This window comes from Diadema antillarum, unplaced genomic scaffold (assembly GCF_040938485.1).
Source record: "Diadema antillarum isolate AM-2024a unplaced genomic scaffold, OU_Dant_1.0 scf00000156, whole genome shotgun sequence".
Taxonomy (NCBI): Eukaryota; Metazoa; Echinodermata; class Echinoidea; order Diadematoida; family Diadematidae; genus Diadema; species Diadema antillarum.
The window spans coordinates 906,867-933,312 of NW_027271045.1; the positions used below are offsets into that span (position 1 = coordinate 906,867).

Genomic DNA, 26,446 nt, shown 5'->3' on the forward strand with positions numbered 1-26,446 from the left:
TGTCCATTAACATCAGTATTAGGCCCACGGGTATATGTATTGGAGATTCTGCCATCAAAGTGCACGTAACAGTGGTGCTTTGGCAGCAAATGACTGATCTTACTTTTGACAGAGCATGTGCAGGTCAGTTTGGTATGAACCAAAAATATCTCACTTGAATACATTTTTATCAAAGCAGGCATTCCTTATCCCATTGTTTACTGACCTGTTTCCAATCATAAATTAACATCAAAGTAAAAGTATGTACTTGTTTCCCAGTACATCCTCTTATATAATCACAATAATACACTCACCAATTTCCATCAGCAGTCTTCCCAATCCTCCTCTGCTGCCTCTTCCGTTTGGCCTCCTCCTTTTCCTTCTCTGCGATCTCCCTCTTTCTCTCTCTCCTCTCAATAATTTTGGTGACGGCATGGGATACACTGCCTCCAGCAGCTCTAAGGCCAAGCCTGGACTCCACCATGTCATACCCCATGGACATTAGCTGCATCAGTTTATTCTCATCTACTTGTAGTGATGTTAAGATACTCTCAGCCTTTAGAAACAATGTCAGTTGGGTGTGATATAAGAATATAGCAGCATCAGTATGACATGAAATTAAATATACAGGGTAGATAATCAGCACAGGCAAATATCAATGAAAGAGATGAAAGCGAATTGCCAGCAAGAGTTCATCCAACTAACACATGTATTATATTGGTTCTATTTTTTGGTGATTTGAAAAAAAAAAAAAGTGTATACATGTATCTACACACCAACTCCACAATCAAATGCAAGGTCTGACCAGACATTCTATACTTTGCTTCTGCAGGATTTATCCATGATGAGAACTACACCATATCAATTAACAGTAATTATTGCTTCAGGTTAAAACAAGGATTTTTGTCACAAAGATAATGAAAAAAATTAATGTACTAGTAGACTACATTCATCTTGATTAGAAATACAGTGTAATACCAACACACCAAAATGAAAAGGTGATATTTCTTAACTGAGAATGCAACAGTGGTTTTAAAAAAAAAAGTGTTTTTTTTTTCCTGATTCAGTATGACAGGAATATTAAGGTTATGTGGAATAAAGAATACTGTTTATTATAACAACAGTTCACTTTATAGCAATCTATGTTTTTCTTTGTGAGTCTAAAAAGTAATAAATTCAGCAAGGATAGATAATGAAACTTGGAGACACTCCAGCAAACTATGCATGTCTGAGTATTACAGACATAATTTGCAATAAAAATTAAATCTTCAATCGTCTTGAAGTAGAAGTTCAGTGCTGCTGTCGACTCAATGTACATAAATAAACAACCACATGCTAAAAACAAACAAACAAACAAACAAACAAACAAACAAACCATGTATCACCAAAGGCAATTGTCCAATACAGTAGGAATAGTCCACATGATTGTTTACTGTGGAGTCAACTTTTGCTGCTTCATAATACAATATACAATGTGAGTAACAATCATAATATCGGCTGGCTTCTCACATCAAGATACAAAAGAAAATTGTCCTTTGTAGAGTAATACTTTGATAGTCTGAACAGTTATTCAACTTAGTAGTGTTAGCTTTGGCAATATACAAGGGAAACTCAATAAACCAAAACTCTCATTGACATAAGATCTATATCAGAAAATTTCTTCTGACCTGATGTTTCTCCCCTACAAGGAAATGTATTATGCTGCTCTTAGAGTGAGACCCGCTGTAAGGAAATAACACCTCGTCCACAATTTTATAGTAGCTGTATGGTACAACACAGTGCTCAATCTAGCCAGTGTATGATCCATATTTTTTTTTTGTTATTTTTTTGAACTGCAGAATTAAATAACGCACCGTTGTTCCTCACAATAAAATTAAGTGCCTTTACCCACAAACACACACATGCATGTGGCATTAAGCTCTCGTATGCTATACCCATTCCAAAGAGATTTTTTTCTCATCGGTAACTTGTCGGAAGCAAAGTTATTTGCTTCTGGCCACCAACCAAAGTGTATTGGATCACAGTCTCATGAATGGAACTTGTGTTGGTAGACTAGCAGGTCAGTATCAGACATGATGGGCGATGGATGATCCGATGAGGCAAGATCGTCCAATGAGGAATCAAGCACGGCATGTCTGACACTGACCTGACAGTCAACCAACACAAGTTTGATTCATCAGATTGTGCACATGATCTGATCCACTTTGGTTGGTGGCGAGACGCAACAAACTTTGCTTCTGATGACTGACCGATGAGAAATAAGTTTCTGTGGAATGGGGGTACTAGTCATCACTAACATTTCACCACATACATGCACAAAATGTTCCACATCCATCCACTGTCCACAGTATACACCCAAACTTTGGAAACGATGATATGACTGTGTGAATGACATACACTGCTCATTTAATTAATCTTTTATCCAACAAATTGGAACATGTATTGTGGATTCTGTTGTTTTTTCTGTGAATGACAACAAAATTATGTTTACATTCAAAACGAGACTCATATTCTGCAGCACTGCAGGTTCAGCACTGAAGTCATGCTATTTTACATGATATATATCTGTACATTGTACTAGTAGTCCAAACACATATTGGTATAATATTTGAGCAATGCACTTTGTGCTTACTGATATAAAAAGGTACATGTGGGCTTTAATGAGGAAAATGGCTGAGGTCTGACCTCCTTGTTATATTGAGTTTCCCCTGTATTCTATGATGCCTTTCAATAAATTTTACAGAGTCTTGGAAAATAAGATAAATGTTAACCTACTTTATTCAGAAGCGTTCCTGCTTGTAGTTTATTGTTTTTCAGAGCTGCAACTATGCCCTGAAAAGAAATTAACAAAGACTGAATGCACAGTGACACATGGCAAAACAACATTTTTAATGAAAATCAAAAGTACAACTGTTGTTCTTTTGGTGGGGGAGGGGGGGGGGGGGGGGTAAATATAAGATCTACTTATTATAGCATAAATTCTATTACAGGGGATGTACTTAAATCATATTAAATCAAAAGCAAACAAATCAATTATGGGTATTAATTCAAACGATATATTATGCAGGAAGAGTTAAAACGCAGAAAGTTTATATTCAGCCCTCATGTATTATGACAGAATATCCCACGTTAGCGGCATAGAGTTGAATTTTAGACAAAAAAAAAAGAAACAGCTTAAAGGAGAAAGGGTTGTGGTAACACCATGTGTTCTTAGTCCTCACAGGGAATATTGCCTAGAAGAGCCTAGAAAGAGGAGAGTTGCGGAGGGAAGCGAAATGGGGGGGAGTATAAGGAAGACAGATGGTGATAATTGAGGGGAAGCAGTGAGGTTGAAGTTGAAGTTGCACTAGTGGAGACAGGAGAAAAGGGGACAGGAAAGAAGAATAAAATGAAAATCAGGTAAAGGGTTTGGAAGTCATTGGGAGGAGAAAGGTGAAAACAGGAAAAAGGTGAAAGAGGGAGAAGATGAAGGTTGGAAAATCATGGAGATAGGAGAGAGAAGTGAAGTTTCACAAAACCAAGGGAGAAAAACGAAGCCTGTGAATGATAAGAACTATTGAAGGAATGCAAAATCAAAACAACAAAAAAGGAATACACACATTTCTCTGAGGTTTTAATGTATTCTTATTCTTGCTCTCTCTGAACTAGTGTTTTTGCTCACTCATTTTCATTCCACTTTTTTCTTTCTCTTAAACTGTAGTCTGATTCTCCTCCACTTATCTCTTTCCTCCTTTTATTTCTTGCTTTCCTTACAAACAACAGTCCGTTTCAGGACCATCTCAACATTGCTTATGTTTCTTTGCAAGATTATATCTCAGTGCTTTCTCCCCCTTAGGACTACATTTTTAAAACTTTACATTCTCTCCAATTCCCTTCTTCCACCAGAATCTTAACTTCAGGACTTAACTTTTAATTATTATTTCTCTCCCCCACAGCAATCTTTTCTATGATGCACTCAACCCCTCCCCTTCACTTTATTATGTTTCATTCCTCTTTTTCTTTCCTTTCTCTTACTCTATAGTCTCATTTCTCCTCGACTTACCTCCTTCCTTCCCGATTTATTCCTCTTTTTATCGTTTGATTCCGCGTTCCATAACCCACATCGTTCACTGGCTTCATTTCTCTCCCTTGGTTTCATGAAACTTCACTTCTCTCTCTTTAATATCTCCATGATTTTCTAACCTTCAACTTCTTTGTCTAATTCTCCCTCCTTTCTGTTTCATCTTACTCCTGTCAATGATTTCCGAAGCCTTTACCTGATTTTCGCTCCATTCTTTCTTATGACTCGCTCTGTTCCCTTTTTCTCCTGTCTCCAGTACGGTAACTTCAACTTCCAGCTCAATGTTGCCCCTCAATTGTCACTATTTGCCTGCCTTCCCTATATTCTCCAAATGTCACTTTCTTCCTCAAGTCTCCTCTTTCTATAGACTCTTCTCCTGCCAAGCAATAGTCCCTGGATGGACTATGTACACATGGTGTTACTGCAAACCTCTCTTCCTCATTTAATTCATCACACAAACCTTCAAGCATCACAAAATAGGTTAAACATGGGTCAGTGGCAAGAACCACAAAAATTTCCCAATCTAGCTAGGTATCCTTTACTGTGGTATTTCATTAACATGACATGTTGGATACTCGTCAGAAACAAATATTCACCACATGATAGGTTCATTAATGCAGAATTTAAGGGAACTTGCTATTCAAAAATACAATATGGGATTTTTTATTCAGATAGTATAACATGGCAACATTATTGAACTGAATCAGTTTTCACAAAAGTGCATAATACAAATGAATTGGTCCCTGCATGTGTCACTCACCAGTAAGAGGTAGAGCCGGACGTAGAGTGCAAGCTCTGTGCTGCTGTCACCTTTTAGTGCTGTGAGGCGCTCCATGTTCTCTCCATAGCTCCTCTTGAAACAATCCTCACAAGTTTGCAGTCTGGACTCTGTCAGATAAACACCATCCACATCAGTAAATAAAATATGATTTCTTTTTCCTTTGTAGGTCTACACAACCATGTGAATCTATCAAAACAATAGTTTTATACTTTCATGCTTGCTGCTGACTTCTATAATTTTGACATAACTATGTCATGTTTTCCTAGTGAGTGCATCCCACAGCAATTGAAACTTGTAAGCTATGCACTGAGAAAGAAAGACACACAGATCACCTTTTGTGCAAAGTGGCAGACAAGATTGGTGTGCACATCTCAGCATAACATATTGAGCTCCCCCACTTTGTTGAGGGGTCCATGCCCCAAGCCACTCAACACTAAATGTCAAACAACTCATATGCTGCTGCAGCTCACAGTGGTCAATTCCTCCTCTTCCACCCCGTGACCCCATCATCTAAAAGACAAAGCATCACTTGCATTCATTAAAAACAGACAAACAAACAATGTATTCTGATATTCAACTGATCAATCCTCCTGTATGATTGATGTCTTTCAATGATGTTTATAACCTACGCCCACATTCCAAGGAACACTCACATCTGCAAAGACTACGCACATGACATTTCTCCAGCAGATGTATACGGCTACGCCTCCAAGCAATACTAATACATGACTGAAGATCATTTCATCAACGCAAAACAGAATTCAGATTTTACTTGTTATGCTAGTAAACTGCAGGAGCCACCCACAAAACTTTGAAGCCCTAAACTTTGGCTTACAGTCATTCTAACGTTTGCTACACATAGAATTTCATATCATTTGATCAACATAAACCTGGTTAAATTACAGTCTTCTTTGAACCTTGTAGGCCTAATAATATTGTTTTCATTATCGATGAACAGAAGTGCAGGAGAGGTGGCCATGTAAGTAACTACATTCATATGAAGAGATATTACTTTTAAAGGGAAATTCCATCGAAAAAATGTTTTGGTATAAGCACTAGTACAATATGCCAACATTTTTGCACAATGACATGATGCAATCTAAGCATTTACAATACATATTTGTATCTCACCTATTTACCATATGTCTTTATTACAATAACAGTGTTTTCTAAAGGTATAACATTGTAATCTTTTGCGAAAATTATCATGATTTACACACAACCGCAATGGCAGTAGTGTTGTTTGGGTGAAATTTTTGATTTCTTTCTTTGTGCATCCATGCATTCTTTACAAACAAATCATCCATTAATTCAAGTTCATGTACAGTGCAGATACTGTAATAATGGAAAAGAGTACAGAAGCTTGAGAGTGAGCCCATTGTATTTATTTCTACTCTAGCATGGAAATATGATCTTTACAATACTTATTGTTCTGTAGTGTCCTAATCAGCTACATTCTAGACTATATCAATATGTCACAGACATTCTCACCTGCATCTGGCAATTGTTCCACATTTTGTAGGCAAAGGTAGCACCAGACGATATCAAGACACAACACAGCATAGTTATCAACTGCTTGCAGAATTTCAGATCGACATTGCCTTCATGAAACAAAGACAAGAACAACAATGGGAAAGAAAGAATTAGAAACATCATGTCAAAAAGACTGCAGACCACTTCCTGAGTTACTACTTAAAGGGATCGTATAGTTCTGGTTGAGACCTAATTTCAGATTTCTAACATTTGTTGGTGAGATAATGAGAAACCTCTTGTGAAATATGAAAAAGCATGTAATTCTACGAGGAATTCATCATTTATTTGATGAAAATTGGTTTCAAAATGGCTGAGATATCCAAAAAGAGCGATTCTAATAAAGTGTGGGACCCACACTTTATTACGATTACTTTGTTTTACTTTGTTTTTGGATGTTTCAGTAATTCCAAACCCGATTTTCATCAAACTTCGAATTCCTCTTAAAATGGTATGCTCTGTACTACATGTGTATCATCAGTGTTTTCTTGGTATCTCACAAAAAGTTAAAAGCCCAATTCTCATCTCCACCAATACTGTACCATCCCTTTAATATATATTTCCTGAAAAAAATTACTGATTTAGTCTACTCAGTATATGTTTTGCTCTCTGTATTTGGTGTATATGAGAGTCAGAGATAATTATAATGTGCTCATAAGTAAACAATGGAAACAAATAAATCTGCAGGGTTCCTATGGGAGTAGTATTTTCATGTAAGCTTTTAGCATCCACACACTTGACCTAATATGCACAATACCAGGTAGAAAATGCCTACAAGGTGGAAAATTCTGAAGTGTTAACAAGTGCCTTGCACCTCTTCTATAATATGAGCTGCATGACATTCTGACACTTGACAATTAATTCAAGTGGGCGATATTTGAGTTTCACTCTTGTACATTTACAAGCAGTGTTCTGTGCTACAGGCCTTTCCAATGTCCAGTTAGTTTATTCTGCATGTCACAGTTGGCCCGTGTCACATCCATGTTACATATCTGGAAGTTCTTGAAGTTCTATAAGTTTTGTAGGCATCATGTGTAGCCATGAAGTGCGTGTTATATTACCAACACATTTACTTATGATATTGGTAAACAAGGGCCAAAACTGGCATTCTGTTTTCTCTCTGGTTATGTCACTAAGAAACTTTCTCTTAGCTTCAGCTAAAGCAAATATGTTTTTAGCTTTATTTTTTGTTTGTTGTTGTTGTTGTTGTTTTGGGGTGGGGAGGGCAGTGGCCTACATTTGAAGTTTCATGTAGGTATTATGTGTATGGGTACCTAAGAACTCCAAAAAAAAAAAAAAAAAAGGTTTGTAATTCCTCAGGTTCTATAGTCTGAAAATGAAATACGGTTCGTTAATCCGAAAAAGAAAAAAGAAAAGGTGCATATTATAGGACCTATGGAATAACAAACCTTATTGCATTTTCAGATTAAAGAACCTTGGAATAACAAACCTTATTGCATTTTCAGATTATTTAAAGAACCTAGGAATAACCTTATTTCATATTTTTTACAAACTTTCGGAGCAACGTGCCTTCGGAATAATGAATCTTTGGCATGATAAACTGTAACCATACTTTTACAGTCACTGTCAGTCACAAAGGACCAAACAGTTTCAATATTTCTTTTTCCGTATATTTGATGCAAAAGCATCTCCTGAATTCTATACTGACTTGAAAGCTTGGTCAGCTTCCAGCAGGATGAGCAGAGCTTCTCCATATTGCTTTCGTTTCAGGCATGCCCGCCCCTTCTCATTAAGTGTGAGGGCAACAGACAGGGCTTGGCGCTCTTCGTCAGGCAGCTTGATAGGCCGTCCTGTTTGGTCAGCAATCTGAAGAAAGTATCGGTCATCTTCTCTACCAATTCTGTCTTCTACAAGAAAATAGATATATTAAAATAAATGGATAAATAAATAAATATATATTATATATGTATGTATATATATATATATATATATATATATACTTCTCATTCCAGTACAACTGAATATAACTATATTTGACATAAGAGTACAAGTACTGTAAAACCAGAAATATACAGCACAAAATTTTAGCGAATTGCCACTAGCACTCAATATATCAGCATAAGTATACAGAGCTTTATCTATAATTTGTGGATGCAGTTACTCCTAAACTCAAACTGCCCATTCAAAGATATTGATATTTCATGAAATTGCAAATAGGGTTTAAGCCAGCCTAGTTATTACAATTCCCGACCTTACGAAAAAGACTTGTGCAACATCAAGCGAGGAGAATACCATTCTCCTTTCTATTTTGGAAACCTACTGAAACTCGCTGAACATGCCTGATACTTGTGATGTCACTGAATGGAATCAGAAAGCAAAAGCAGACTGTGTCCTATAGACAATGCACAGGTTCAACGGTGTATAACTGTCCTTCTTGTTGAGCGTTTTATTGGTATTTACACGCAGCAAGGATAAAATGCCATACCAATGCAAAGTGAATCTAACACTTTTCTGTGTCATTTGAATGATCTGCTTTAAAAACATTAACAGTAACACCAATATTTCAAATAGGTGAATTCCATATCACTCAGGCACTTGCCCACTCTGAACACTTCAGCAAAAGTCACTGTCAGCATTTGCTTGGCCTTGCTACTGTTTGAGTTATGCATTCAGCCGCACTGCCACGCTGGGTGGTTTGCTGTTCACTCAGGTTTAGCATTGTTAGACAGGCTTTTTAAACTAAAAAAATGCAATGGTCCTTGTGTTCTAAAATCATAGATATGCCTTTTGAGTGATGGTCTTCAAGCCAGGCACTGGCATAGTAGTGTTCTGAGCCACCTTTTCTTTAGAAGTATATCACAATTAGCATAATTAGCGAAGCAATTCAAACTCTTCTTCAGCAGCAATGCATGCACTTCTGATTTGTGTTTTAGCTGTGACACGTCGTCTGCTGCGGTTAGATTGGTACATTTTATGACATCAGTCCAACCTTTGCCAAATTCTACCGATTTCATCTGAAGTGCTTGAATTACAACAGACATCGTATGAATTTTCTCTTTGTTCTTGTTGCATCCCCCGTTGTGGAACGAGCAAAGTCTTACATTTCGTCCTTTCCAAGATTCTCGTATAAACACAGCATATAAATTTGTGCCAAATGGTAATTTTCTTTGAATTTTTACTTTAATTTACAAAGTATTGTCTCTTGATTAGGTATCTGCAATACAGATAGTTGTGTATATTTGGGATATTGGTATACCTAATGTTCAGTAAAGATTTTCACTAGATAATGGACACTACACAAGACAATAAAACTATGGGCATTAAGTGCCATTTGTCTCTTGTTCAAACTTGTCATTATTGTAACTGTTTTAAACAGATGTTTGAGATTAAACTTCTGATGATATTAGATTAAAGTGACTTGGCATAAATCTCCATTAGGCCTAATGCCTCTGCTTCATTGCTCTATGTTTCCATTAGGAAGCATATTAATCTCTTTAGACTGCATTCTTCACACTAAGAGTGCAGGCTACGCCAACCTGTGTTTCTTTTGGCAAGAATCTTGGCTGCTTCTTTGGTTCTTTCCAGACGATTCCGCTGGTCTTCCTGCTTTCTTGCCTCAACTTCACTTTGGGACAGACAAATCACCATCACCTAAACATTGGGCAAGGAAAAAAGGAGTAGTTTAAATGCCACAGCAAATGATTTTAATTGTAAAGTGTATGTAATATTTGGATCATCCAAATATACATGCATTATGAAGAACAAGAGAAGCAAGGCTTTATCTCTCTCAGTATTTAGTTACTTGTGAACTGGGAGTCAACATTTTCTTTTAATACTGAATGTTAGGGGACTTTATCTTTGAAGTTTTCAGGCATTTGGATGCATGGCAAGGTTTTTCAAGCTAGAATCAAATTTATGCACACCATGTTTATCATGATGACATCATTCCAATATCATGGTGTACAGTACTATAGTCATATGAGAAGAAAGGTTTTTGGTAGCCTTTTAGCAGAAAACCCCACAATAAATCTTCACACTGACAAATAGCAATACTAGGGTACATTAATATAGCGCTGTGACAAAAAAACAAAACAAAAAAAACCCTCTTTTTTCATGATTCTGCAATCCATTTAGTCTTTGTAAAGGAGTTTCTAGGTTTCTGTGCGTGATGGGAAGATAGCCCATTTGTAACAAAATTGATAATTCTCCTTCGAAACGATAAGTCAGCTATGAGAATAAGATATCTGAGGCCAGCAACAGCTTGCTATGCCATTCATCATGGCTTCTGTGTGTTTAGAACTAACCTGAGAATTTGGGCCAAGACCTTGCTCTCTGAGATTCTTCCCATCATCAAGGACACGTCCACAACTAATTAGCTTCAGGTGATCCATACCAACAGAAGTTTGGGCAGATATCCTATATGTTGAAATAAATGAGGATGAAATATTTCAAATCCAATCTAACTTATTACATAATGGTTATACAGACATTGATAACATGTAATATAACTTCTGATAACAGCAACAGCTAATTGAATATATAGCAACATTATTGCTTGCTGAATCATTCTGCATTTTATAGGCAGGACAGCTTGGCCTTTCTGACACATAGTAAATAAGGCCAGTTTACTGACAATCAATAATACCAAATATGACATCTCCCTACCACTCTGAGAGCATTGTTCAATTGTTAGAAGTTTTAAACTGGACTGGAAAAGTATAATTCTTTCTCACATGTGCATCTCTGTAATATGTTTGCTCTTAAGATCGACAACAATAAGGAAGTACTACAATCCCATCCACCCCCCAAAACAAACAAACAAACAAAATAAAACAACAACAACAACAAACAAAACAGTCGCTATGGCGACTGCAATGCCTCTGCCATAATGCGTGGTTCTCCCAATAGGTCTAGCGTACGTCTTGACAATTGCATAAATATTGGGGAAATAGTGAAATTTAAGAATTTGACCTTAACCCCTGACCCTTGATCTTTGACTCCTTACCAAAAAGTCCCAAGTGAATTACTGTCAGGCAATACACGCATATGAAGATACCCTGAGCCATCCCTGAGATATAGAGAAAAAGTGAAATTTTAGCACTTTCACTTGACCTTTGACCTCATGGCCTGAAACTTTCCTCTTAGAGAATCTTTTTCTCGCAATATGTAATACACCAAGTATCAACAAAATACCTCCAGGCATTGCAGAGATGTGGGAGAAATAGCAGAATTGTGTGAATTTGATCTTGACCTTTGACCTTCAGCATGTGCAACCAAAAGTTGATAGGCACAACTTTGTCCACTCCAATACATGCCGTATATCATTTTATTTGGATACCTCACAAGATTTGCTGTCCACAAAATTGATTATGGACAGAAGGACAGATGGATCAGCAGACAGACGACCCCAAAACATAATTAGTGCCTCTGGCAACACTTCGAGGTGGAGGCATAAAAAATACAAATTCTATTCTTCATACTTACTGTTCCTTTAGCTCTGAACTGCTGACATCAATTTTGGTCTCATGCTCAAAGTTACTACAGCGAACACCTTCAGGTATACTGCCTGTCAGCTTTATCTTCAAATTGGCAATACCCTCTTCAAGGAACCTTTGTCGAGCTGCTAGCTTGTCCAAGGCATGGTGCCGCAGATCCTCTAAAGTCGCCGAAACTATTTCCTTTGGTATTCCAAGTGCCAAGGAGTATTTCTTGATAAGCTCCTATTAGAGATCACAAAATTTCACTGTCAAAAAATATTAGCAATATATTGTAGTAGTGTTCTATCTGCATTTAGTACAAATAGGCAAAAGCTATATCATGAATTGCATCTGTGTGATGTATAGAATCTACGTTCATTACACTTGAAAAAACAATAATGTGTGAAGAGAGTGTGAGAGCAACTGGGAAAAGGAATATATCCAGACTAAGCTGCTTTCACATTGTTTTTTCTTTACCTTTCCTACAAATGCAAATGTATTGTAATGCTGCATTTGGCACATTTGATCTCACTATAAATGACATGTCTTGGATCTCATTTCACTCTTGATAATCATGGTTCACTAATGGATGAGACTCCTTTTTTTCCTCCCTTATCATCTAACTCTCCCATCTCTCTGTCATTCTCTACTTTTAACATACACCAGTCATGAGTTTATTCTGTGCTTATTATGTCAATGTTAGTGCAGCGAGGGAAAAAAATGTTTACTGTCATCAAGAAAGACTGACAAAGTCATTACATATCAGTACTAATAATACTATTATCACTGCTTTTTCCAGACCCTTGGCTTTCCAATAACACATAATATGCTCTCAATTTATTATTTTTTCAACCCCACTACTGAAACAAAACAAAAGCTTGCAAAAATATGACAGTTCTGAGAAAATCAGCTTTTAAGAAGTAGTCAAGCATTTGAGAGAAAAGGTATTTAAACACAATGCATGAACTCAAAATACTTCAGAATGCCTTAGAAAATCTGAAAGGTTTGCATTTGAAAACATTCTACACTTTCTTATCAAGACAGAAAGGTAGTTCAATCAGTTAACTAGCATTTTTTTTAAACAAAAACTTTTGATTATTCAGCTTCTCAACTTATTTGATGTATGTGACTGTATCAGAGAAACATGGTAAATCGGGTGACATAATGATCCTTCATGCCCATGTATACTTACCTCTGGTATTATGCCTTGTGTTCTGGATTCTGTCGTATATGGAGGTAGCCATAACTTGATTTTATCCTCATTCAGTTTCTTACGGAGTGAATCCCGGACCTGCTCATCAGATATATTTGACGCCATTATTTTGGTTTTGAAAAATGTTTCCTCAGTGATTAGGTTTCCTGCAAAGAAAAGAAGTAATGGTCATAGTGTACAATCAAAATATACCAGTAAAGAAATCTGAGGTGTTACTGATAGTGCTATGCACTCAAATGATATTCATTATTGTGATAGGTGACGTGTAAGTAGTCACGTTCAGTCTGCAAAATGTCGGGAAAGACTTCCAATGATCCCCCCACTTAAAATAATACCCCGCCATTAGGAGGTCTTCCCAGTATATACTTTATATAGTATGAATTAGTCAATATAATATTGCAAAATATCTTTTATGAGCACTTTTCAAAACATCATTAGAAAAGACTTCCTTATGCCCCTCCCCCTAATGCTGTACAGCCACCATTTGCCAAATATGCGTTTGTACGTAGATCCATACATAAGCTAACAAGGGTAGGGTAGTGTGGAGTGATATGGCAAAATTATTATTATTTTTTTTTTTTGGGGGGGGGGGGGTGTCATAAGAAAGTCTTTCATAATCCAATTTTTTTTTCTTTGCCTCATCAAAGGATTTATTATGTACACATGCATGGTTTCCCTGGTACAAAATAACTTCATGACTCAACTATACATCATAGCAAGATCATCAAAAAAAAGGCCACACATAATTTGAAATTAAAAAATACAAGTTTATTGAAATTATCTCAATTTCTTAATGTATATATGAACATTTTACAAATAACTGTTTTTGTTTTGTTTTCTTTGTCAAATGACAAGCAACAACTGCATTGGTAAAAACATGCTCTCTCTCGTCCAACTGATATCTACTTGAAATCACCTCCCTGATGAAATCTAATTCTTTTTAAAATTTGCTCTATGGAAAATCTGTTTGGCTGCAATTATTCTTCTATCTTTTTCCATAATATTGTGATCTACAATCAGTTTATGAATTTTCAAAAAATCTCAAGAAATAAAATACATTTTACAATTTATCTTGAGCAAATGTTGAATACTGAATGTCAGCCTTCCTTGAAATATATCTAGCAATATTTCAACTGTATTTGAGGAGGGGCTCCCATTCAATTTGCATTCAGTAAACGCATGATTTATAGACTCCTTAATGCATCATTTTGGACAAATATCATCATTAGATTTCCCCTAATTAAAGAGGTTGCTTTTTACTGGCAGTAAATTATACAATAATTTCCAATGTAAATTCTTACTTGTTTCCTCTTATCTGTACAAGATTTCTATTGAACATTGTATTCCAATCAGTACCAACATGAAGTTTTTCTTCCCAATGAAGGCAACATGTGCTTTTGAACTCATTTCTTGAAAGAATCAGTTTGTATTTACTATTATGATTACTACTCATCCGATCAATAATATGTGACATTTTATTTGCCAAAAATAGGGAGCTTTCAATTTGTTTCCTTGTCTAACATACTGCACAGATTTTTTCTTTCTACTCTCAACCCATACACATGATAATCACCTGTTTCAGTCCTGCATTAAATCAAATACTGCATGCATTTTCTTTGTCTGCAATGCACTTGTGATTTGATGTGTTCAACCAGGGAGGTGACACCTCCCTGGTTCAACTGACCAGAAACCATCTACCATACACAAATCTCCTAGGTAAACCAGGCCATTATCATACCAGCCTATTTTTATACAAAACTAAAGATGTTGCTATGGTGACTGCTATGCCTCTGCCAAAATGCATGGTTCTCCTAATAGTTTTTAGTAGACCAACGTCTTGACAATGTGTGACAACAGTTTCACATTTGAATGGGCAAAAAATAAAAATGACCTATTAGTATTTGTCAAAGATGTGCTGAGCGTTTAATTTGGATGGATGGCTATATTGTTCAAGACAGCAGGTACGGTATCCAGGGGCCGTATTCTGAGAGCTTATTAAGTGTCTGATTAGCACTTAATTACCGAATTGGTATTCTGAGAGCATGATTAAGTAGGGGGTACATTAACTACCATAGCAACAAGCGTTTTGGCGGGAAGGACCTACGCGTTTGCGCGTATCAATGCGCGTGCACCTCTGAGAGGACTTAATCACAGAGTTAATTACGAATCGGTATTCTGAGGGTGTAATTAAGTATGAAAGTTAATGGAAAACTTAATGATACCTAAGAGTGTCATTAACTACTCCGATATCACGCAATACATCGTGTTTTCTCTGCCACAACGATGCTTACCGTCTTCGGTAACAGAGGAGCGGTTGAATGTTGTTATCTTGGTATCCGTAGAATTCAGAGAAAAAAAGAAATATAGCCGATCTTCGAGGAATTTTGTCATTTTATGTGAGCAAAGAGGTTGAGATCTTCGCGTGCGTAGGTGAGTGGTTGTAATCAAATACCGGAGTGTGCGCACGGAGCTCTTGGGTTAATTACAGGGGGCGTGGAGGAGCGCGTATTGAGGGCATATTTGCGCGTGTAATCATCATTTTGGCTTCTAACAAAGCGTCTGATTGGATGGAATAACAATTAGATGGGAGGGACCAAAGATAATTACAGGGGACTTAATCATACCTTAATTACGTCCTCAGAATACCGATTTTGCCCATGATTAAGGGCCTATTAACTTCACGACTTAATCACGAAGTTAATTACAGACTTAATTACGACCTCAGAATACCACCCCAGGGATTTATCTTCACTTGACCTTTGACCCTTTTATTAAAGGCCCTGACACACCTTCAGGGCTGCCAACCTTGAGAGTTTGGCATGAGACACTGCGAGGGAGCGGAGCGACCTCCTAGCTATAGCGCCTGGTGGCCTGTGCGGCCGAACGTACGTACTACGTACTACGTACACAGTCAGTGTATGTAAAGCGATGTAAAGCACACGTCATAGCCATACGTGTACTGTAATTTGCCAAAAGTACAAGCTACGCTCACGTGGTATAGGTAGAAACCAATCGTAATCCAATAGCTCGTCTTCGCGCGCGAACCGAAAACGATTATTATTGGTTAAGCTTTACACCTGCGCGGGAAAATCTCGAAATCACTGGGCTTGGGCATATATCGATATTCAGAATATCAGAGAATTTAGAGATTCATTTTTGTAGTCATGTACATTCCATTTTGGGGGTTTAGTGTGAGATTTTGTTTATCAGAGTGAGACAGTCAAAAATGGTTGAATTGCGTGAGTCTCACGCTCAATGCATGAGAGTTGGCAGCCCTGCACCTTTCTGGGTAAGCTATGCCGGCTTGTTGATGTAGGGATTTTCCAGCATGCAGGATAATTTTCTGCGGGTGGACAACGATTCAAGCGAGTTTCGCTTGCATCTTACCTGCTGGGCGCATGCTACTTATGTTCAACTGACGTTCTAGGAATGGGTGATGACATACGGACACTGCGAAGTACCTGCGTTACAACTACATGTTATCTGCCTGGGAGTTGCCTGTGAGGTGCTGCCGCTACAGACCTTCATTATACTGGTGTTCTGCATGGACCTCTGTGGGCAATCCCTGCGACTCATCCTGAACAGGTTTTGAGTATGCTCAAGGGACTGTAACATCTTTTTGGGCAAGCCTTGCTTGTGACTCACGGGGAACAATTGTTGCTATCTGGAGGTCCCCGCAGTTGGCCCGCAAATGACAAGATTACCTAGCATGCAGTTGCCTGTAGTTGCCTGGAGGTGCACAAGCAAGTCCGATTTACCTCAGAATGCTCAAAACTTGTTTTATCAGAGGTCCACGCAGAAAACCATTAGCATGGGTGTATGCAAGGGGGGGTCGGGAGGGTCATATGACCCCCCCCCCCATTTTCAAAAGGTCCACTTTTTGTAAAAGACATTTTTGTTTTTTGAGGGCTTTTTACCCTATATACAACAGGAAAAAAAGTGACCAGGTGCATGATGGTGTTCCAGCAAATTGGCAAAAACCTCGTAAATTTCGTAACTTAGTTTTAATATGCCATAAACTTACCTTATTTCTAAAGCCGCACTGCCATGCCGAAAAAGTCACTTTTGTATGCACTAAATGGCCCCATTTTAAGATATAAAATTCGAAAACTCCCTACCGTGGGAGGGGGGGAACACCCCCCTCCCACACCCTCCCCCCGCTTGGTCGCTCCGCTCCCTCGCAAATGTAAAGGTCCAAAAATTTTTATTACGACCCCCCCCCAGAAAAAATCCTGGATACACCCCTCATTAGGTGGCCCAGATCTATGGTCGCAAGTCACAGGCAGTTAACCTGCTTGAAGTACGTAGGTTGCCCATGGATCCATCCCTTTGTGGAGCCGCACACGTTTAATCTGCAGGCATTCTATGAACATAATACAGGTGTTTTAATGGCAAGGAATGGTGTCGATACTGCCAACATCCATGTAGCTGGTCAGTTCTGTGGGCGTGGAGCGACCTAGACAATGTGCAAATTGCGTGCATGCTGAGGGTTAGTTACTGCCTTTCTGCTGGTTAGTTGAGAGTCGGTTGAGGCCAAGATAACATACATTCTGCGGGACCCCTGCCAAATGAATAGTCTTTCAGAGGGATTCTTTCACTGAGTTGTCAGCCCTGATGAGCCATCCACGTGCCTGACATGCAATTCATACAGAATGCACGCAAGTAGACATAAGTAGCATGCATCCAGCAGGTAAGACAAATGCGAAAGTTGCCCAAATCCCAGTTCGCTGGCAAAAATTGTCCTGCATGCTGGAAAATTCCTACATGCAAGAAGCCCATGTAACTTGCCTGGAAAGGTGTGACTGGGCCTATAAAACTTGCGGGTAAATAGGATTTGCGTGCGCACCTTCGGGCAACTACGGGTGAAATGCGTACAACTGTCGTGTGTGAGCCATCTGCGGGGACCTCTGGGTAGCAAAAGTTGTCCCCCACAAGTCACAAGCAAGGCTTGCCCGGAAAGGAAAAGGTGTGACATGACAGGCCCTAGCCTTGAGCATGCTCAAAACCTGTTCCAGGCTGCGTGAGTCACAGAGATTGCCCACATGCACAGAGGTCTACGCCATGCAGAACACCAGCACTCAGCAGCTAAAGCAGGACACCTACTGCCAGGAGGTCCATAGCGGCAGCACCTCGCAGGCAACTCCCACGCAGGTAACAAATAGTATAGGCCTGCATGCAATAGTAACACTGGAACTTCAGAATGCCCATTAATATATGTCGCATGCAACTAAATGTTTAACAGAATTGCAGAGAATCTAAAATTTACTTCCTGTGGCGGGTGTTGCAACATGGTCCCAGGCCCATCGCCATAGAAAATTGTTATTTAGACGTCTAATGTAAGCCATTAATGGAAAGTTTTGTTCTGTATTCAAATGTAAAATTTATTTTTATTTAAATTTATAAACTATCTTACTGTCCAACTTGAAGGCATATAGGCAGGAGCCAAGTAGACAGGGGCAGTGACATGAAGTGACATCAGCTAGACTAGTTTAATAAAGTATTAAATAAGTAAATTCAAACATTTCAATAGACTTACTTTCAGTATAAACAGACCACTAATGTAATTACCTTGTAATTGAATTCTAACACAATGTCAATGAACAGTTACATTGCACATTTTAAGAGAAAGGAATTAATCTAAAACATCAAACAACACTTACCAACCTCTCTACAGACTAAAAGAAAAGAAGTTATTCACTTGGCAGCACGAAGTGAGAATAGGTCCGTGCACGGTATATTTGCTCTACAACAGGGGCAATAATGGCATGCGTATTAAAGGTGACTGTTAACTGAACCGTGCTCAAAATAGTCGAGTCACTCGGGATCGTCTGAACTGGATGGAGTGAAGAGTTTTGGATAGGTGAATTTACATGTGATTGCGTAATATCGAATATTCCTCTCGAACGCGAATCCAACTGAAGCAAGCTACTATATTTCTCTGTAAAGTGTTGTTTTTCTAATTGTACTCTTAAATCGGTTTGGTCCTTGATATGAGTATGAGTACAACCCTTGAACACATACCAAACTATCTAATTACGATATCTTTATTCAAATTAAGATCTTAATTTCAACCACACGGTCATATGAAGTTTTTTGAAATGCGATAACTTCTTACCAGTGATGCTTTTCCATTTGGTTGCCGGAAAATATTAATGATCTTCAATTACTTTCATTTTAGTTTGAGAACACAAACAAAAAAATTTCCTACTAAACTTCAATTTTATTTTTTTTAAATGAGGAAATAAATATAATAAATTTAAAAAAAATTGTTTTTTATCCTGTTCTTGTCATTTAAGCGTAATCATCCAGTGCATACTGTGTAAGAGGCTGACCCTAGGAATCCCCCCTGAAAACACACAGGCTCTCTCGCTCTCTCGGGCACACTCACAGAACTGCATAGAGCTCTCTGTGTGTTTCTTCGAAACGTAAAGACGTCACCGTCTGTACCAATCCATCGGATCGGACCGAAATTCGGGGAATGGGCGAGTTCGAGGTGGTTATGATGAGTTTCAGCCGGTAGTCTCCAGAAGAAGGTAGGCCATAGGCAGCAGTCATAGAATATAAAAATGATGTCAAAGAAATGTTCAGTTTAATGTGATATCAAGCTGGGTTCAATCTGGTGTAAAAAGTAAGTTATGTGGTACGTTATCAACCGTGATGAGCTAAAAGTTACGGTGTTTTCGATTCGGAAACATGGATTATTTTCGTTAGTCTTCATTACTGACATTAGTAGCCATAAAATAACTGCGTATGAGGGAAAACCTACGTGTTGATCACACACGCTCGCTCGCTCTGCTCTACTGCCTGGGGAAGCGTTCCCAGCTATTACGGAGGACAGCGTTAATGGCAAAATATAAAAAGAGTCCTCCGGACAGACGGATCTTTCTGTCTAGTTACTGTACTGAGTACTGTAGCTATGCCAGCGGGATAGACACTAACTGTTAGAGGAAAACAAAAACAAAAAACAAGTCTGCCCGGAGGATTTTTTTTCATTACTTTTTGACATTTAGATCCAACGTTACGGCTCTCCTGCGCAGAAAGGGGAGGGAATTCCATGAACAATACTGAAGTCAGACGTAGTCTCCCCCGACGACAAGATCGGTCAACGGCAGCAGCAGAACGGGTAAATTTTAAGTATTCACAGCTCAGCTGGGCCCTGTTTCATAAAGCTATTCGTAAAGTTACAAACAACTTACGAGTGACTGGTGATCAGTTCTGATGTGCTATACTTATCAGAATTTCTATAATTCAGCACAAGATTTAAGAACTAATCACCAGTCGCTCGTAAGTTGTTCGTAACTTTACGAACAGCTTTATGAAACACCCCCCGGTCACAGAGATTATGGATATGGAGAGAGGTGCAGTCGAACGTTATTTAGAAACAGTTAAATACACCCGATATCTCGATTGCACTGTCTTGGCTACTCGACACTCGAAATGACACAGCAGTGTCATGCATGATGTAGATGTCTGTAATTCTTATTGATTAATGATAAAGCAACTCGAATCCATCCATGGGCATGTACAATTATCATGCACATCAGGGGCGGATCTGAAACCCCCAGGGCGCTCCTTGTACACATGCACTGATGCAGTTATACTGTCCAACGCTACGGTCCCACAGTGATTGTTGACTGTGTACAAGGAGCGCCCTGGGGTTAGGGCGGATCCAGGAATTCCGAAAAGGGGGGGGGTGCCACTTGGCAAAAATATTTCTGCGCAATTTTTCCATTCCTTGCAGTGGTTCTACCTCTTCTGGCTTTCTGGGTTTCTTCATCGGCTGACAAGCAAAAAACAAAAACAAAAACGCTTTAGCACGCAATTTTCCCGTTCCTCGTGCTACATCTGTACTTCCAGGATTCATTGGCTGACAAGCAAAAAAAAAAAAAGGCTTCAACGCAATTTTCTGCTGCCACTATAATCGTCTGACAAAGATGGTTACTTAAAAAAATCAAAGGGGGCGCCTGCACCCCGGCCCTTTCATTTTTTCGTTTTATTTCTTTTGTTTTAAAAGATGGGGGGGGGGGGGTGCCTGAGGCGCCCCCCTCTGGATCCACTTATGATTATCATGACATAGACAAATGATAGATGTTGGGTAAGGTTTTTGAGTGAGACAGAAGCAGAGATCAAGATATTTTATAGAACCAAAAATAAGGTCAAAGCTGCTACAAGATGCTGTCAGAAAGAATATGAATACTAAAGTGGGATTTACTCCACTTCGGTAGAAATGAGTACTCGCCAGTACTCGAGATGGCTTGATGTGCCTGATCCGGGCCGATTTTGATAGGGGGATTTTCCTTCCACATCTGTCAGTCATATCATCAAGCGTCAAGTTAAGGTTATGGGGGTTGGTAGTCACCTGACAGGGTCAAATGTGTCAGTCATGTGACCCCGCAGTCAGGTTAAAGTCACTGTCCGGGTCTAGTTACGGTTGTAAAGCACAGTCGAGAGGAGGCGGGAAGTCGAAGGCGGACTGTCCCCAAAACCCAATCCCACTACAATACAATGGTCTAATATTGCAAAGGATAGGCCTATAACCAATCCTAAAAAGATTCTGGCAGTATGCTACATAGAATTAAAGATAGATTACAAGAAGTGGAATTCCACCTAAATGACAAAATTCAAAAAGGAATTGGTAATTGATGGAACCCTGATCGTAAGATGTTGGGAAATGTAGTGTATTAGTTGCTACAGCATTTTACTAATGTTTTGTTACTGTGCAATGATGTAGAACCTGATGGGCCAGTGCTTCTGTCCATCGGGCATCAGTATTGATGTTTTTTTTTGTTTGTTTTTTTTCACATCTGGACCTAACTGTATACACAGCCCTGTCTCTGTACAGAAGTCATGTGCTTCGCATGGCGTCTGGTCGGGCTAATCTGAACCATGTTGATCTCAGGGAAGGACATGTTAAGTAAATGGGGATAATCAAACATTTCTAAATCACCTGGGCCAAATGGGCCACCACACCCTTGAGTGTTTTAGCAGAAAGTTCGACTGATTGCTATTTCCCGCAATCGTATCTGCTAATGTGTGAAAACCTGGTACCAATAATTTATTGTAATGTCCACATTTCGTGATCTTTTACATTCTACAAATCCTTAGGCAGTCAAGGAATTTAATTTTTCAAATCTGATCCATTTTCACAAAATTAGTTTAAAAAAAGCTGAAAAAGAAACTCTTCCACGTCCGCAGATTGCGCAGTGTCTCCGTTGCGTGGAGGTTGCCATTTTGGAAATGCCCTGCTAGACCTTTGAACTTTGACATCATACCACTTGCTGTAGGGGTACCCTTTGAACATGTTACAAAATGCATCATGCAGTGTACATGAGACATCACGCTTTCGAATGATACCACTTGCGGCATAACTAGTCTTCATTTTCACCATGAAAAATCAGAAGATTGTCTTGATGATACTTTTGCACCATTTTTATGCCAATATTTCTGTTGGATATGGTCCAAAATATATATCATGACAAGAAAGTAGAAAAAGATATGGAAAAGTACTTATTCTATGAAAATCTGAAGTTGCATGTTGCTTTACGTGTTGCTACAGTACTTGATGTACATTGTCAACATTTGGGCAATTTATGATTTGTCTTCATGAACAAGTGTGTAATTTGAGTAAGTTTTGAAATGGAGGGCATGACATTGAATATCATACAATTAATGATCATCATGGCTATTTTTTTTTTCTTTTTTTGAGGGGAGGGGGCATTGCTGATGAGGCTGGGTGGGAATCTGTGTTTTTGTTTTGTCTTATTTTGTTTTATTCATTTATTTTTATTTTTTTTGTATTAAGAATAGTTGGAAGGCTGGTAATAACTTCCCTTCAATTTATGTATATGTTCACACCAGTGTTTTTCCTGTTTAACAAACTTTCTTTAATTATCCGCCACTAAATGTAAACTGAAAAAGTCAAGTTACAATAAAGGCAGTAGCTACAGTTGTACTCACCATTCCAGAATGAATTGCCATACCAACGGTGATAAAACATGCATGATGTATCTTTGTCAGATTAAAAGGCTTATAGCTTATTTTAAGACAATTGTGTTTATATTCTGATTAGCTTTCCAATAATACCAAATTTAAGTATAGAGCTCTACAACTGGAAAACTTTGACAAGATATCACTTTACCAACAGCATTGTTAAACTAACGCAACTTTTCCAAGAAAGATGTAATTATCTTGGCCTTGTTAAAGATATAGCTGATTTAAACACCATTGTTACTTTTGTGACAAGCTTTCCAATGATACCAAATTGATGTATACAAATCTGTACCAGTGATGATAAAACTTGCATAACTTGGTCAAATTTAACGGTATTAAGCTCATGTAAACACCAATGTTTTTCCTTTCTAACAAGCTTTCCAATGATATAATAATTATGTAGCTGCAACCGGAAAAAGTCTGTCAAAGACTCAATACATTAGAAAATAGTCATAACTCACCATTTCACTTTTGAAATTTTGAGAATGAATGTTGCTACAAAAAAATATTGAAACATGCGTATCTTGATCAAATTTAAAGATATAAAGCTGATTTTAACACAATTGTGCTTATTTTTTGACAAGTTTTCTGTTGATACCAAATTTATTGGGATGCTGCGTTGAAGTCTGTTTTCTGTCAAGCTACCTAGTGTTGTGTGAATTAGCTGCAAGTACATATCTTTCAGACCCCTTGAGTATTATTTTCTCAACTTCACTGGCTACTGGGACTGTTCCAGAATGCTAGGATATTGCTCATATTAGTCCAGTTTCTCAGAAAGGTGACAATAGACTTTCAGTAAATTACAGTCCCATCAGCTTAACAGGTATCACTTGTAAGATTACTGGTATGTAATTTATTCTCATGGATGAGATCTGGGATTATATTATACATGTTTAAAATGGTCTCTTGAGTACCAGACAATTTGTCACAGGCCGCTCAGCAACATTGCAGTTTCTTAATGTATTAGGTGAGTGGACAAGCTTGTTTGGAAGCCATGGTTAAATGTTGATGTGGGAATTGGATTTCATGAAAGCCTTTGACAAGGTACCCCACACTGATGACTTCTAGCTAAAGTCAAGTCTTTCAGCATTGCTAGCCTATTGCTTGATTGGTTTAAATCATTTCTTTTTGGGAGGAAACAATGTGTCTGAATCCTTCTCACTGGGATAATGTTACAAGCAGCATTCCCCTATGGGGCCTCCTTGATTTCATGCTTTTTGTTGTGTACATTTTGACCTTCCTAGGCTGAGCAGGTAACTTCCAGCAGTCATGGCAGTATGTATTTACCAGATGATACAGAAATCTTTCAGTAAGTTAATCTGGCAGTGATGCTGCTTCTTTGCAGAAAGACCTAAAATATCTATCTCTTCGTTAGACAAGTCGCTTCTCAAGTTTCATCTGAAAAATGTTGTGTTCTCACAGTTGGTAATTGAGACAAGCAGCATGACTGAACTATGTATGAAGTGTAATGAAATCTTTTATACCGGTATGTAGAGTCAAGTAAAGACTTAGGAGTGGCAGTTGGTTGATTCCAAATCAACATTTTCAAACACAGATCAGCAAAGCTAAAAGATTACGGTACTGAATTTGATATTGAAGAACATTTATTTACATTAGGAAAACTTCTTATCTGTGTACAAGGCTCAACTAAGACCTTGAACATTTTACGTTCAATAACATTTGAAAGGCTGATGCTTGAATTGCTCAATAAATCTGCAGCAAGAAATACTCTCCTAGCTGAGTGTGCAAGAAGTAGCTACATGATTATGTAATGGCTTGATTGTGCTTTGTTATTGGGCTGTGCATTGCTACATGTATTAGTAATCATTGCTAGAACCCAAAGGATTACCAGTATTGTGGATTAGCTGATTTTTCTTTTCTTATTCTTTTTTTTTTTTGCATGTTCCAGTCAAGTCAGTGAGCATAATTGTGATTGAAGTGCTCCCAAACTATGACAACAGGGAGTTTAATGCAGTAGAATGTAAAATACAAGACAAAAACTTTCCAAGGATGTACCGGTACAGTAAATTTGATGTGCCAAGTGGGACTACATACATGTATCACAGTTGTTTTTCTCCAGAGAAAATAGGTGTGCAATATCAGGAATCTTACAACAATGAGATTCATCAGGTTTTTGCTTTCCATGTCACTGCTGTTGTTCACTTCCTGGACTGCTGCCACAGTACACTATCCCTACAGGGTAGAGAGTCTGAGAAGGATGCTCATTTATGTACCGGTAATAACTCTTGTCCATTTGTGCAGGATTTACCAGATACTGGTTTCTGTGCAGGACGAACAATAAATGACACCGATCCTGAAGACAGTTGGTGTTGTCATTTTTTTCTAGCAGACTTTAACCTTTGCCCTGTTTTCAGTCTTTTTAGTTCAAATAATATTGTCTATATTATTTGTTTTTTTCTTAGATGCTAAATTTTTTGAAATATAATGATCGGAAGTATATCATCGGAATGGTGAGAACAATTAAAGTTAGACTTTGGACTGTGTCTTTGTAAGGTCGACTTTGATAGGATGATTTATGGATACAAGATGTAGGTAGCAAACTTACATATTGCAGGGATATGGGATGAGTACTGTCAACTGATTTAATACTGTGTAACCGATGCAAAAGGCCTTTTCTATGAGCAAGGAGCATGACTGTACAATGGGAAATCATATTAGGTGAGCATGAGTAGATGATGCTTTCAGACTATTTTTCTTTGTGTGAGTGTATGTACAAATATGTAACTTACCAAAATTAAGATGAAAAGACAGTTCTTGAATGCTTTCAGAAAGTTACCCTGGTATGACAAACCCAGCTGTATTTGTTTGATAGAAGGCAGTAGGTCCTAGTGTTTATTTACAAACATACCTTGGTATTAGATCTACATTCTTGAAACCCCTGGCTCAAACACTTTGTGTCCACATAGTCCAAATGCTGCAGAATTATCAAAATACTCTTACAGACTCTTAACTCTTTATGTGCCATGGTGTAAACCACCTGTGTGCCACATTATTCTGAGACAGCAACATAGTCATACTTTGGAAAAACATTCTGTTCTTCAAATCTGTGTAATAGATATAGGCTGTTGTTATTCTGGACATGTAATGACCGAAGTTGTAGAAAAAATGCTGAATGGCAAATCTCTGATTGTTTTTCTTTAAAATGACTAGTAGCCACATTATTGTAGAGCCATGACTTTTGCACACTAAACATCAATTGACAGAAACTCCAATTTACTTGCCTGTCCAGTAGGGAACACAGCTTGATGTTCAGTCACCACATGAAATGCAAGCTTAATGTGACAGGAATGGAATCAAGAGAAACGCTTTCATTGTGCTGTGACATTTGGCGATTTATCAATCAGTTTGGGTGGTCTGTGCGTTTGAGCAGAATATGCGACTTTGGCACGCCGTTGACTGAGTTGGGCATGCAAACGTGGCATATAGAGAGTTAA

At 38.2% G+C, this 26,446-nt stretch overlaps 2 protein-coding genes across 2 annotated transcripts in view; one reads left to right on the plus strand and one right to left on the minus strand.

The window, feature by feature from the left end:
- LOC139722042 (NEDD8 ultimate buster 1-like) overlaps positions 1–18,843 on the minus strand; it is a 68,189-nt gene extending 49,346 nt beyond the window's left edge. Inside the window, exons 1-10 of the mRNA XM_071633364.1 lie at positions 18,662–18,843; positions 12,981–13,147; positions 11,796–12,031; positions 10,616–10,727; positions 9,848–9,962; positions 8,020–8,218; positions 6,312–6,421; positions 4,800–4,927; positions 2,755–2,811; positions 294–535 (exon numbers count right to left, since the gene is read on the minus strand). Of these exons, the coding sequence (XP_071489465.1) occupies positions 294–535; positions 2,755–2,811; positions 4,800–4,927; positions 6,312–6,421; positions 8,020–8,218; positions 9,848–9,962; positions 10,616–10,727; positions 11,796–12,031; positions 12,981–13,106 (1,325 nt within the window). The 5' untranslated portion in view covers positions 13,107–13,147; positions 18,662–18,843. The remainder of the gene's footprint in view (positions 1–293; positions 536–2,754; positions 2,812–4,799; positions 4,928–6,311; positions 6,422–8,019; positions 8,219–9,847; positions 9,963–10,615; positions 10,728–11,795; positions 12,032–12,980; positions 13,148–18,661) is intronic.
- Positions 18,844–19,589: 746 nt separating this feature from the next.
- Positions 19,590–26,446, plus strand: part of LOC139722082 (1-phosphatidylinositol 3-phosphate 5-kinase-like) — a 106,276-nt gene continuing 99,419 nt past the window's right edge. Inside the window, exon 1 of the mRNA XM_071633403.1 lies at positions 19,590–20,124. The gene's annotated coding sequence lies outside the window, so the exon portion shown is untranslated. The remainder of the gene's footprint in view (positions 20,125–26,446) is intronic.